The 14,719-nt window shown below is 38.1% G+C and overlaps 1 protein-coding gene across 7 annotated transcripts in view; it reads right to left on the bottom strand.

Annotated features, from left to right (window-relative positions):
- The window catches only part of INTU (inturned planar cell polarity protein), an 82,872-nt gene that overhangs the window by 60,174 nt on the left and 7,979 nt on the right, over positions 1-14,719 (bottom strand). For all 7 annotated transcript variants that reach the window (XM_032333376.1, XM_032333370.1, XM_032333372.1 and 4 more), the window contains exon 2: positions 6,027-6,565. In XM_032333376.1, coding sequence (XP_032189267.1) covers positions 6,027-6,565 — 539 coding nt within the window. The remainder of the gene's footprint in view (positions 1-6,026; positions 6,566-14,719) is intronic.

The raw sequence follows: 14,719 nt of genomic DNA, 5'->3' as shown, positions 1-14,719 counted from the left end.
CTAAAGGTCATGGTTTATAGATCTGTTTTAGATTATTTCGTTTGGATAAGTGTCTCAAAATGGATAAAATGGGTTAGGTGGTACATTGTTGTAGCTTAATCCTTATTTCCAAATTACATTTTGAAAGGATGAAATGATTTCTTTTCTTTTTGGCTCCAAAGAGAAATCCTTCAGCATTTCCCCCACCCATTCAAGTGAGCACCACAGCAAGTGAGAGTTTTGTGAATAGAAATCAGAACCTGTAGTTCCCAGCTTTATCACTGCCCTCTGCTCTTGGGTAAATCACATAATCCTTCTGGTACTCAGCTGTAGAAGGAAGTAACTGCCCCAGAAACTCTCTAGGAAGGCCTAAAAACTCTAATTTTATTTTTCCAGTGAAATCACTGCTTGTTTCTTTCCTTTACTACTGGGTCCAGTACCACAGGTAAAAACGTGGGAAAGAAATGATGTGAGGGAGGAGAGACAGACAAACACAGCAGAGTTACTTTTGTTAACAAAACTGAAAACTGGGGCACCTGGGTGGCTCAGTTGTTTAAGTGTGTGACTCTTGGTTTCAGCTCAGATCATAATCTTGGGGTTGTGAGATTGAACCCCATGTCAGGCTCCATGCTCAGCTCAGAGTCAGCTTGAGATTTTCCTCAGACCCTCCCTCAGCTTGCGCTCACTCTCTCTCTAAAATAAACAAATAAATCTTAAAAAAAAAAAAAGTGGGGAGAAATTGAAATGTTTCAAGTATTACAGAAAGTGAAAATAAAAATGTGTATCAAATAACAACATATAAAATACTAAAGAATAAAACCATTAGGTGTTCACAAAAAAACCAAACCTATCTTTTAAAAAGAGCACTTAAAAAATTTCTTTTATAAAGATTTTATTTCTTTATTTGAGAGAGAGACAGTGAGAGAGAGCATGAGAGAGGAGAAGGTCAGATGGAGAAGCAGACTCCCTGTGGAGTTGGGAGCCCTATGCGGGACTTAATCCTGGAACTCCGGGATCATGACCTGAGCCGAAGGCAGTCGTCCAACCAACTGAGCCAGCCACCCAGGCGTCCCCGCACTTAAAATGTTTTTACTGGAAATATCTATCAACAGTGAAATGGAAAAATGAATATACAATAGAATACTACATAGCAATAACCTAGATATTTCTCACATATTATAAAATAAAGAAAATAAATGCAAGAGAATATACACTATAGACTTCTATTAAATGAAGTTTGAGAAGTGGTAAAATTAAAAAGAAGGAGGAAGAGGAGGAGAAAAAGTCAGCTCTGTTGATAGAAAAGTGGATTTTCAGAAGGGAGAGGGTATTAACTGGGAGGAGGCATCATGGAGCCTTCTGGGTACTGGAAATGTTCTTTATCTTGATCTGGGTGATAGTTACACAACTATATACATACGTCAAAATTCGCTGAGTACACACTTAAGATTTGTCTATGTTATCAATGTATGATATACCTCAAAAAGATTTTTAAAAAGATTAAAAAAAAACTTCAAAAAATTTAAGAGAAATAGCACAAGTGTGTCATACAAAACAAAGTTATTCAATGATCACAGGTGAGAACATTAGAAGTCACACAAAAAGTACTTAAAATAAAAACTTGGTTTTACAAACTGAGGGTTGCTGGGGGGGGTTGGGAGAAGGGGGCTGGGGTTATGGACATTGGGGAGGGTTATGTGTTATGGTGAGTGCTGTGAAGTGTGTAAACCTGGCGATTAACATATCTGTACCCCTGGGGATAAAAATATATTATATGTTTATAAAAAATAAAAAATTAAAAAAAAAACACTTTGTTTTATTGTTGAGCAGAAACTTTCTACAGGGGTATGCGTGTTGAGAACATTAATGTGTGATTTCTTTAACCCTATCCTTCCCATCCTTAAAATACGCCTGGTTAAAATGAGCAAAAATGGGTCATCTTGATAAAAAAAAAACAATCACCAAGGTGATATGCAGTTTCTAGGATGCAGGTCAGAAGAGGATTTGCTTTGGTCTACGGATGGAGGCTGGCTACAGGTAGTCAGGGAGCAAAGAACTGTGGCTTTTTTTTTTTTTTAAGATTTTATTTATTTATTTGACAGAGAGAGATCAGTAGAGGCCAGAGAAGCAGGCAGAGAGAGAGGGGGAAGCAGGCTCCCTGCTGAGCAAGGAGCCCGATGTGGGGCTCGATCCCAGGACCCTGGGATCATGACCTGAGCCGAAGGCAGAGGCTTAACCCACTGAGCCATCCAGGCACCCCTTTTATTTTTTTTTTAGGCTTATTTATTTGAGAGAGAGAAAGCACATGTGCTCACATGCATGGTGGTGGGGAGGAGCAAGGAGTGTCAGAGTGAGGAGGCGAGAATCTTAAGCTGGCTCCAGGCCCAGCAGGGAGCCCAACACTGGACTTGAACTCCCCACTTTGAGATCATGACCGGAGCCCAAATCAAGAGTCCACCACTTAACTGACTGAGCCACCGTGGGCACCCTAGTGGTCAAACTTTAAGAAAAACTCAGAAATAAAAAAATAAAGACACAGGTCAGCAGTAAGAACAAAAACGGCACCAGAATATGCAGCAAACCCTCCAAAATCCCAACAAAGAAGAATCAAAATAGAATAGAGTTGGGCTGGCCAATGCACTTAAGTCAAAGGAGGATCATTCTCCAGCTAGACAATGGCCAGCAAACTGCATTACCAGGACAAAGTTTTTAAGACTCTCTTGCCTATGGGATTACATCACAGTTCAACCACAGATTTCAGTATAAAATGAAACTATGAAAGAAACAAATAACAAAGTTCCATGCTGTGGAATTATTAAAGTCACAATGACATCAAAAATTAAAGTCACAATGACATCAAAAATGTCCATTAGGGTGTCTGGGTGGCTCAGTTGGTTAAGCGTCTGCCATTGGCTCAGGTTGTGATCTTGGGGTCCTGGGACTGAGTCCCTAGTCGGGCTCCCGGTTCAGCACGAGCCTGCTTCTCCCTCTGCCTGCCCTCCCCCCAGCTCTTGCACCTGCACATGTGCACTCTTTCTCTCTCTCAATAAGTAAATAAAGTAAATAAGTAAAATCTTTTAAAAAATTGTTCATTATTTATCCCCAAGTATACAACTTTAAAAATATACAATATCACCATAAAATTAAAACTCTGAAAAAAGAGAAAACAAACCACCTGTAACATCTTCACACAAACCCTACCAGCACTTTGGTGTCTTTATATTTACTTCCAATTGTTTTCCCTCCACAGTATTTTTCTACACAGTTTGTGCATTTATTCAATAAACGTTTTTTAGGGCTTATTTATCAACCAAGCATTTTGCTATGCACCGAGGATGAAATAATCATTTTATTTCGACATATCTTTTTTTTTTTTTACTTATTGGTAAATCATAAACTCTTCCATTTTGAAACTGAAATCATAAACTTCATTTTTCTGCCTTTTCATTGCTATTCATACACATGCAGAAAAGTGCACACAAAGTACTACTACAACAATAAATTATCAAAAAGTGAACATACCTACATAACCACACTCGGGTTAAAAAGTATACTACCAACATCCTGTGTATCTTTAAATTATTTTCACGATAAACAACAGGACGACGTAGCACGTTCTTCCTCTCTATAGTTCATTTTCTTTCCTCCCATAGAGATGGTGCAAAAAGATCCGGTCTAGGTAAGTAGTATTCCTAGAAGGTTCAGTAGACTGGAGGATCGGGGAAAGGAAACATGGAATGGGATGCTCACTGACAATAACCAGCTCTCTATTAGGTTTCAAGTGGAATGGCTAAAAAGCATTTCAGAGATTTGTCTACCAATCAGTCCATTTAGGTCCTGAGCAGAGGTCCCAGATAAACACAGGAGTTTCCCATCATGTGCTATCTTAAAGCTATGGTGTTTTGCAACAACCAGAGAATTCATAAGCATGAATTATGGCATCCTGACAGAACAAAAAGAATAAACCTTAGAGACATTTTACCAAAAAGGAAGTTGAGCACCTGAGAGAACGTAAGCATGCATTAGCTTCTGTTCCAGCTATTTGTTGCTGCATAATGAATGACCCTAAAATTTAGAGTTTAAAACAGCAAGCACAATTTGTTATCCTTCCTGGCTCTGGGGTTGACTGGGCTTAGCTGAGGTTCAAACTCAGGGTTCCCCATGTGGTTGCACTAGATGGTGGCTGGGGCTGGAATTTTCTGTAAGGCTTCTTCACTCATGTGCTGGCTGATGCTGCAGGGTAGCTGAGGCCTCAGCTGGGGCTGATTAGCCAGAATAGTACTTGTGGCCTCTTCATGTGGACCGGCCTTGCCCACACAATGGCAACTGAACTCCAAGAATACGAGGCAGAAGCTGTATCACCTTTTATGATCCCACCTCTGAAATCACATAGTACTACTTAAGCTGTGGTTCAGGCCCACAGGGGTAGGGAAGGGAGGACACAAAAACTTAACTTAAAACTTGGGAGGAGGGGCTCCTGGGTTGCTCAGTGGGTTAAGCCTCTGCCTTCAGCTCAGGTCATGATCTCAGGGTCCTGGGATCGGGCCCCGCATCGGGCTCTCTGCTGAGTGGGGAGTCTGCTTCCCCCTCTCTCTCTCTCTGCCTGCCTCTCTGCCTACTTGTGATCTCTCTCTCTGTCAAATAAATAAATAAAATCTTAAAAAAAAAAAAAAACTTGGGAGGAGTACCAACATTAAACTGTAAGAAGAGAATGTGGAGATGTTGCTGCAATCATTAGGATAGATTGCATAGATGCTCTTCCTATGTGATTCATTCTTGTAAACCCTATCATGACACTTATCAAACGATGGGAAACTTATCATACTATATGAAACTATCATACTATGTAAAACCCTATCACAACACTTATCATACTATGTGAAACTGCCTATTTCTGACCCACCTCTTGCACTGCAGTATGAGCCTCTTAGGAGGAGTAAATGGATCCTTAGAATAATATTTGTATTCCTGACAGCAGATACCCAAAAGTTTTGTGGAATCAATGAACAAACAAATACAATTTAGACTTAAAGAAATATTTTTAAATGTTTCTAAGGTAGCTATAAAAGTTCCTATATCTAGGGGCACCTGGCTGGCTCAGTGGGTTAAAGTCTCTGCCTTTGGCTCAGGTCATAATCCCAGGGTCCTGGGATTGAGCCCCAAATCAGGCTCTCTGCTCAGTGGGGAGCCTGCTTCCCTTCCTCTCCACCTCGGCCTGCCTGTCTGCCTACTTGTGATCTCTGTCAAATAAATAAAATCTTTTAAAAAAAAAGTTCCTATATCTAAATCTTATAGGCTGAGTCAACTTAAAAGACTGTCAGCTTTTAGATTTGTTCATTGATTTTAAGTTTCATTAATAATATATTCTCACATTTGACATAGCTTTTACCTATGTAATAAAATTACTAGTAACTCAAGCATTATATCCAATAGCTGAAAATGTATCAGCAATACAAAATGCTCACCTTAACATATATTCAGAATAACTTTCAGATGCATTTTTTAACCTTTAAATTGGCAAGATATTTTATGACAACCACCCTTAAAATGAAATTTATGTATAACATCACTGTTGCTAAATATGCCAAACAAAACAGTTTAAAAACCACTCTCAAGAACTTAGTGTACTCAAGTACAAACACAAATGTAAAAATATTTTTGTTCATAAATTACATATTTTTATATCACACTATTGGATATAGGTCATTCAAATCGATATCACTGTAAAATTAACTTATTTTCTTTTTCTTGTCAGCAAATATAAGCAAGATGAAATAAAATGACATAATTCAAAACTCAACAGTTAGTTAAGCTATTCCTTGACCTAAATGAGGCACACACATATTCAATCCCTAAAGTACTTATTCTAAGAGCGTTATGCCTTGTAGTACACCATGCCTAACAATGTCGCTACTGTCCCAAATACCATCACGCAGTCCTTAATCTGTTGAGACTTTGGATATAATTCTGTTTTGATCACATCTCACAAGGCATCACTAATCATGAATCTCTGCAAACAAGAAATGATGTTTACCAGCAACACTTACCAATTAATATCTGACCACTCTTCATAGCAGAGCCTCCTGGCAGCAGGCCATGGACCACAAGCCTTTCTCCACTGCTCTGTTTTCCACTTTTTTTCCAGCTCCACTTGGTCTGATGGATAATCCCAACCAGGACTTCCAGAAGCTTAAGTTGCTCTTTGGCTTTGGTCACAGTTAACTTTTTGGGGTTTACATAAATATTCACATCCTTGTACCGCTGTTGGACAACAACTCCTGTTTTCTGGTTAGACTGATGCTTTAGAATGGACACTGGCTCATTGCCATTACTACTTTTTTTACTGTGGCGCTTGGGTAAAAGACTTTTACTTTTTAAAATTTTGGTAAACCGCTTGAGTTTAGGTTCATACTTTTTTCCTTCTTTGTAATCATCCTCTTCAATTATAATCTCATTTTCACTGAATCTGACATGGTTCACAGTAGGAGTCTCAGGAAGGAGGCTTTCTTCTTCACCCTCACTCAATTCCAAATAAAATAATTCTCCATTTTTCTGCACACTGTCCAGCCATTCAGGTTCAACATCACTGTGAAAAATAGAAAAGATACTCTGAATAGGAGCCAAACAAAAGAAAAATAGTTATGTCTTTCGGGCACCAGGTATGCAGAGAAGTGGGAGGAGGTGGAAGTTCTTTGATTGTTCAAGTTTCCTTACTATTTCTGATTTATTATAAGCATCAACATTATTTTCTAGGACACTTTTTAAGAGTCTTCAAGAAATGGAGTTGGAGGAGAGGGTTAAAAAAGTATAGTGATAGAAAAGAAAAGAAATAAAAAAGGAGATAGCCTTCTTCTAGAATCTAAGGATAGCTGGTTTTTTTTTTTTTTAATTTTAATTCAGCCCCTGTAAGGTTATTGCTGACTTCAGACAATTTCATTGGACAATAATGTACATTAATAGTTGATTGTGCAATTATATCCAGACATAAGCCATTTGGAAACTAGACATCAAACATCCTATTTGCATAAAACTATTCAGCATGGCTGTCACGTTAAAATGAAAGCTAAAGCCTACCATTATTAGTAAGATTTGTTTATACAATAACTTTTCAAAAGAGAAACATTCACCTTACCGTAAACTAAAATCTTCATTTAAAACAGCTAGTTTATAATCATAGTTAATAATGATTGCTTCTATAACTTATAATTTCCATAAAACTCCTTTTTATGAATAATTATAGTAAGAAAAATAAACCGCATATTACATAATTCATCATGTGATTGTTTTAAAAAAAAACTTTTAACTGGGAAATAGGCCATTGAAAAAAATAAAAGTTCTGCTATTAAAAGGACTGAAACAGCATTAAAAAACAACATGCCCATCTTAAGGTAACAAACCTATCAAAAACTCTACCCTTACCCTCCCTATTTAATGTTACGAATGCTGTACCTTTCAAACTGTTATTTTTTTAAAGCAAAACTGGTTACAGTGGAGAAAATATGTTGAGAGAGTCAGAAACATCAACTGCAGTATTCTTATATAAAAGGGTATAATTTGTGTTCTAATCATTCCATCAAATAGAAGACAATTCTGTTTTCTACAGTGTTTATTAGCAACTCTGGCTCTTTTAACTTAAAAGTCAACTGTCTCTCTAGGGGTGCTTGGATGACTCAGTTAAGCGTCTGATGCATAAATTTGGCTCAGGTCATGATCTCAGGGTCATGAGATCCAGCCCCATGTCGGGCTCTGTGCTGATGCTGGCTCTGCCCCAGGCTTAGAGCCTGCTTAAATTCTCTCTTCCCCTCTCCCTCCTCTGTCCATCCCCTCCACCTCATGAGCACAAGCGCTCGCGCGCTCTCTCTCTCTCTCTCTCTCTCTCTCTCTCGCCCTCTCAAAAAAAAAAAAAAAAAAAAGGCAACTGTCTCTCCAAAAACTGTGAAAGTTAATTGTAAAAAAAAAAATGCACCATTTTATTACTCAACTCTGAAATTAACCATCAATCTCATCTGTCATTGGCAATTAACACAGAATTTTCAACAATATATTAATAGTTAAAAAAGGCATACCTAGCCCCAAATATCAAAACTAGTATTTCTTTGGCACTTGTTGGGTCCCAAAGTGGGGCATCATTTTAGAACCATTAAGCAACAGGTATTAACCCTTTATCAGATGTTGCAACCATACTCATCTGTACCCACAGAAATCAGTATTTAATAACTCTGTAATTCTACTCTGAAGAATCTAAGTAACTGCCTCCAATCATAAAAAATTTAGATAACTATGTATCATAGTTTAAAATGGCACAGTGTATATATCATGATTATACACAACTACTTACAAAGGTAAGTATCAATTTAAACAATGAATGAAACTATTTGCTTTATAATCTCTTTATTTGTATTAGAAATGTGACCCCAAAGAAATACTTTTTCTGGGGCACCTGGGTGGCTCAGTGGGTTAAAGCCTCTGCCTTCGGCTCAGGTCATGATCTCAGGGTCCTGGGATCGAGCCCCACATCGGGCTCTCTGCTCAGCAGGGAGCCTGCTTACTCCTCTCTCTCTGCCTGCTGCTCTGTCTACTTGTGATCTCTTGTCTGTCAAATAAATAAATAAAATCTTAAAAAAAAAAAAAAGAAATACTTTTTCTCCTATGCTAAACATGAAGATGTTTCATCTTAATCTCTAAAATTTGAAAGAGAAAACATCTTTTGGCTATGACGGAAGATCTCTGCAGGTAAGAGGAGGACACAGGATATTCAATCATGGAGCAAATGAACAGTGCCAGGTCCTTGGAAGGTACTAGAATTGTACCTTCCCTTGTCTAATGGGGGAGAGAAAGTGAGAAACAATTCACAACAATACACACTGTATGCAAAAGAGGTCCCCTAGTTTAGCCTGGGATTGAGAGCGAGGGCAGGGAAATTTCTGGTAGAGGATACACAGAAGTAAGTTTTAAGAGAGTAAGTGGTTGGTGATGGGATATGGGGGGCTCAAGGGGAAGAAGAAAAGACAATTCCAAGCCGAAACAACAGCATAAGCAGAGGCCTTGAGGGACTGTCTCTATGCCGATGTGGACAACTAAAACCATCTGGCCTATGTGGACAACTAAAGAAAGAACAAACCTCAACATCATACAGGCCATATATGAAAAACCCACAGCTAATATTATCCTTATAGGAGGAAATCAGAGTTTTTCTTCTAAGGTCAGGAACAAGACAGGGGAGTCTACTCCCACCACTGTTATTTAACACAGTATGGATGTCCTAGCCTCAGCAATCAGACATAAAAAGAAATAAAAGGCAACTGGCAAAGAAGAAGTGAAACTTAACACCATTTGCAGACAACATGTTACTCTATATAGAAAACCCTGAAGACTCCACCAAAATATTGCTACAACTGATATACAAATTCAGTAAGGTTACAGGATACAAAGATCAACCTACAGAAATCTGTTGAATTTTCTACACCAATAATGAAGCAGCAGCAGAAGAAATTAAGGAATTGATCCCATTTACAATTATACCAAAAACCAAAGATAATTAGGAATAAACCTAACCACAAAGGTAAAAGATCTATACTCTGAAAACCAATAAACAATGATGAAAGAAATTAAAGATGACACAAAGAAATGGAAAAACATTCCATGCTCATGGATGGAAAAACAGATATTGTTAAAATGTCCATGCTACCCAAAGCAATCTACACATTTAATGCAATCCCAATCAAAATACGACCAGCATTTTTCACAGAGCTAGAACAATCAATCCTAAAACTGTATGAAACCACAAAAGACCCCAAATAGCCAGAGCAATCTTGAAAAAGAAAGGCAAAGCTGGTGACATCACAATTCCAGACTTTGAGTTATGTTACAAAGCGATAGTGATCCAGACAGTATGGTACTGGTGGAAAAATAGACACACAGATCAATGGAAAGAGCAGAAAACCCAGAAATGGACTCACAACTATAAGGTCAACTTATCTTCAACAAAACAGGAAAGAATATCCAATGGAAAAAAGACAGTCTCTTCAACAAATGGTGATGGGAAAACTGGACAGCTATGAGCAGAAGAAAGAAACTAAACCACTTTCTTACACCACACTTAAAAATAAATTCAAAATGGATGAAAGACCTAACGGATGAAAGACCTAAATCAGATCTGAAATCTTAAAAATCCTAGAACACAGGCAGTAACTTCTCTGACGTTGGCTGTAGATATTTTTTTCTAGATAGGTCTTCTGAGGCAAGGGAAATAAAAGCAAAAATGAACTATTGGGACAAGGTCAAAATAAAAAGCTTCTTTACAGCAAAGAAAACCATCAATAAAGCTAAAAGACAACCTTCAGAATGGGAGAAAATATATATATATATATATATTTTTTTTTTTAAAGATTTTATTTATTTATTTGACAGACAGGTCACAAGTAGGCATAGAGGCAGGCAGAGAGACAGGAGTAAGCAGGCTCCCTGCTGAGCAGAGAGCCCGATGAGGGGCTCGATCCCAGGACCCTAAGATCATGACCCGAGCTGAAGGCAGAGGCTTTAACCCACTGAGCCACCCAGGCGCCCCGGGAGAATATATTTTTAAATGACACATCTAATAAAGGATTAGTACCCAAAATCTTAAAGAACTTATCAAATTCAACACCCAAAAACTAATAATCCAGTTGAGAAATGGGCAGAAGACAAGACCAGACATTTTCCCAAATAAGACATACAGATGGCCAACAGACATATAAAAAGATGCTCAATATCACTCATCATCAGAGAAATACAAATCCAAACCACATGAGATACCACCTCACAACTGTCAGAGAGGCTAAAATTAACACAGGAAACAACAGATGTTGGTGATGTGGAGAAAGGAGAACCCTCTTATACTGCTGGTTGGAATGCAAACTGGGGTAGCCACTATAGAAAAAGTATGGAGGTCCCTCAAAAATTTAAAAATAAAACTACTGGGGCGCCTGGGTGGCTCAGTGGTTTAAAGCCTCTGCCTTCGGCTCAGGTCATGATCCCAGGGTCCTGGGATCAAGCCCCGAATTGGGCCCTCTGCTCAGCGGGGAGCCTGCTTCCTCCCTCTCTCTCTGTGCCTGCCTCTCTGCCTACTTGTGATCGCTCTGTCAGATAAATAAATAAAATCTTAAAAAAAAAAGAAGAACTACCATATGATCCAATTGCAGTACTAGGTATTTACCTAAAGGATACAAAAACACTGATTCAAAGGGATACATGCACCCTGATGTTTACAGCAGCATTATCAATTATAGCCAAAATGTGGAAGCAGCCAAGTGTTCATCAACTGATGAATGGATAAAGAGGTCACACACACACACACGAATATTATTCAGCCATAAAAAAGAATGAAATCTTGCCATTTACAATGATGTGGATGGAGCTAGAGAGTATTGTGCTAAGGGAAATAAGTCAGTCAGAGAAAGACAAATGCCATGTGATTTCACTCGTAGGTGTGATTTAAGAAACAAACAGATGAATGTTGGGGGGAGAAAGAGAGGCAAACCGTAAAACGGACTCTTTTTTAAAATTTTATTTATTTACTTGACACAGAAAGAGAGCACAAGATGGGGGAGCAGAAGGAGAAGCAGGCTCCCCGCTGAGCAGGGAGCCCAATGTGGGGCTTGATCCCAGGACCCCGAGATCATGACCTGAGCTGAAGGGAGACGTTTAACCAACTGAGCCACCCTGGTGCCCCAAAAACAGACTCTTAATTACAGAGAGCAGACAGACATGTTGGGGGTGGAGTGGGTGGGGAGGGGCTAAATAGGTGATCGGCATTAAGGAGGGCACTTGTTGTGATGTGCACTGGGTGTGGTATGTAAGTGATGAATCACGAAATTATTTTCCTGAAACTAATATTATTGTATTTTAATAAACTGGAATTTTAATAAAATTGTAAATAAAACAAAACAAAGATAGTCTATGATCACCAAAAGTGGGGCATGAGAGGAAAAGTACTCAAGTCCTAATTTTACAAGGCCTTTTGGCAAGAGGTTTGGATTTGATGGTATAAGTAACGAAGGATTTTAAAGACTTATCTATTTATTTGACAAAGAGATCGAGAGAGGGAACACAAGCAGGGAAGTGGGAGAGGGAGAAGCAGGCTCCCCACTGAGCAGGGAGCCTGATTTGAGTCTTGATCCCAGGACCCTGGGATCACAACCCAAGCCAAAGGCAGACGCTTAACGACTGAGCCACCCAGGCGCCCTAGTAATGAAGAGTATTAGATAGAAATTTTTATGTGTCAGATATCTCTGGATAGATCTACTTTAACAAGAAATTGGAAGAAGGATTTGAGGGAGGCAAGATTCAAGTCAAGAGTCTGGCTATGGGATGTTTAGCTACCAGGCGAAGATGGTATCTAAAGCAATGGCAGAAAACATGGAAAGTAAGAAAAACATTTAAGAAATGCTTGAAAATCACTGGACTTTGAGACTGATTACATGAGATGATGACAGAGAAGGAATTACTGTAGACTAGATTCCTGGTTGGTGACTATACTTTCACACATCCTTTTTTTTTTTTTAATTTTTTTTAATTTTTAAAGATTTTTATTTATTTATTTGACAGACAGAGATCACAAGCAGGCAGAGAGGCAGGCAGAGAGAGAGGAGGAAGCAGGCTCCCTGCTGAGCAGAGAGCCCGATGCGGGCCTCGATCCCAGGACCCTGAGATCATGACCTGAGCCGAAGGCAGCAGCTTAACCCACTGAGCCACCCAGGCGCCCTTCACGCATCCTTTTATGCAAACACATGCACAGGCTCATTTTATATAAACGGAAACAGAACTATAATACATGTTGTCTTCCCCTCCTACTTTTCACTGACATAAATGTTAAATATTCATGTTCTTAAAATCCTAAAATCATATATAGGATTATGCTGTCATTGTTTTTGAAAAACTAGAATTATTACATATTCTATTATATATAAATATAATGTGGAATCATCATTCAAAAGTGTACCTACATACGTATATATACACAAACCTTTGTCATTTATCACAATTTAGAAATCCCAATGGCTGCATTAATGGTTCCTATCAAGGATGTAGCACATTTGGTCATTCGCCTCCTTAAAAATCTTTGTGTTCAGTATTTGTTTTACCCTTATGGACAATGATACAGTAACCATCCTTATATATATGTATGTACATATACATTTTTTTTTTATTTGACAGAGAGAGAGACCACAAGCAGGCGGTGGGGGGCGGGGAAGCAGGCTCCCTGCTGAGCAGAGAGCCCAATGACCTGAGCCCAAGGCAGAGGCTTAACCCACTGAGCCACCCAGGTGCCTCATACATATACATTTTTACCCAAAGACTATACCAATTCATATTTCCACTAGCAATGAATAAGATCCATTTTCATCACCTCTAAATTTAAAAGATGCTTCACTTTAAGAGGAAGAAGAAATTAAAAGAGAGATAAGAAGAACAGGAATAAAGACAGAGAAATGAATGTATAAGACTCATGAAAGAAGGAAACATATATAGTTTAAAAAAATGAACTGAGAAGTCACAAAGACTTGGGTTCAAATTCTGTTCTATTGACATTTTTACTTTTCTAAGCTTTAGTTTTTCTCTTCTAGAAAATAGGTTATAGCTACTTCACATGGCTGTTATCAATAGTAAATTTAAAAATCTGCTAGACATGGTATAAGTGTCAAATGTCAGTTCCTTTCCTCTTGCCCAAAAGAGTTAAAAATGTAGAGTAACTTCTAACTTTATTGGATATAGCACTCATACTTCTGTATTCTTCCAACCCCTGGCAATAAACGAAGATGTCTTTAATGACCTCTATTTGCTAAGTTCCAGACTAAGTACTACTGGCATAAGAAGTGAAACAGATGCAGCCTGTATTGCTTCCATAGTTCATTATTCCTGGAAGATTCCTAACTCCTACTCCAGATGATTAATTCCTGTTTAGATAAGCAATAAGAGCATAACTGATTAATGTGTTAGAAAGTTTGAGAAAGTTGTAAAGACTGTATTCTCAAACTAGTTCTACTAGAAGAGGGTGTATTAAAGACAACAATTAGGAAAAAAACAACCTTTCAGGGCAACTATTATTAATAACAAAATTAAATAAATATTGTATGTTGATACTTCCTACTCCAAGAGATGGAGCTTAACCCTTCCTCCCCTTTAATGTGAACTGGACTCAGTGATGTGCTCCCAAACAACAGAATACGGAAAGAGATAAATAGTAACTTCACAGTGAAGAAATCTTGCAGACTTTACCTTAACCAAGTGATCCAGGTTATGAAAAACAAGAAACAACTAAAAAACTGTCACAGACCACAGGAAACTAGGGAGACTTAATGACTAAATGCATTATGATACCCTAGATTAGATTCTAGAAAAGAAAAAGGACATAAGTAGATAAATGGTAAAATTCAAATAAAGTCTGGAGTTATTTAAAAGTACTGTACTAACGTACTAATGTACTAATTTCTTAGTTCTGGCAAACATATCGTAGTTGTGTAAGATGTTAACATCAGGGGAAATTGGGTGAAGGACATACAGGAACATTCTGTACTATGTTTGCAATTCCTCTGTAAGATCTAAACTTATTCCACAAGAAAATGTTTGTTTTTAAAAAGGAAATCAACTCAAGCAGATTTAATTCACATTTTTATAAGTGTTCTTTAATCTCTTTTCTGAGATCCTATGGTACAAATTGCAAACTTGTCATTGTGTAAATGTCTTGCAATGAGATTATTTT

The sequence above is a fragment of the Mustela erminea genome, chromosome 2 (genome assembly GCF_009829155.1).
Source record: "Mustela erminea isolate mMusErm1 chromosome 2, mMusErm1.Pri, whole genome shotgun sequence".
In the NCBI taxonomy this organism is placed as follows: Eukaryota; Metazoa; Chordata; class Mammalia; order Carnivora; family Mustelidae; genus Mustela; species Mustela erminea.
This window is presented reverse-complemented; position numbering and strand designations above follow the sequence as displayed.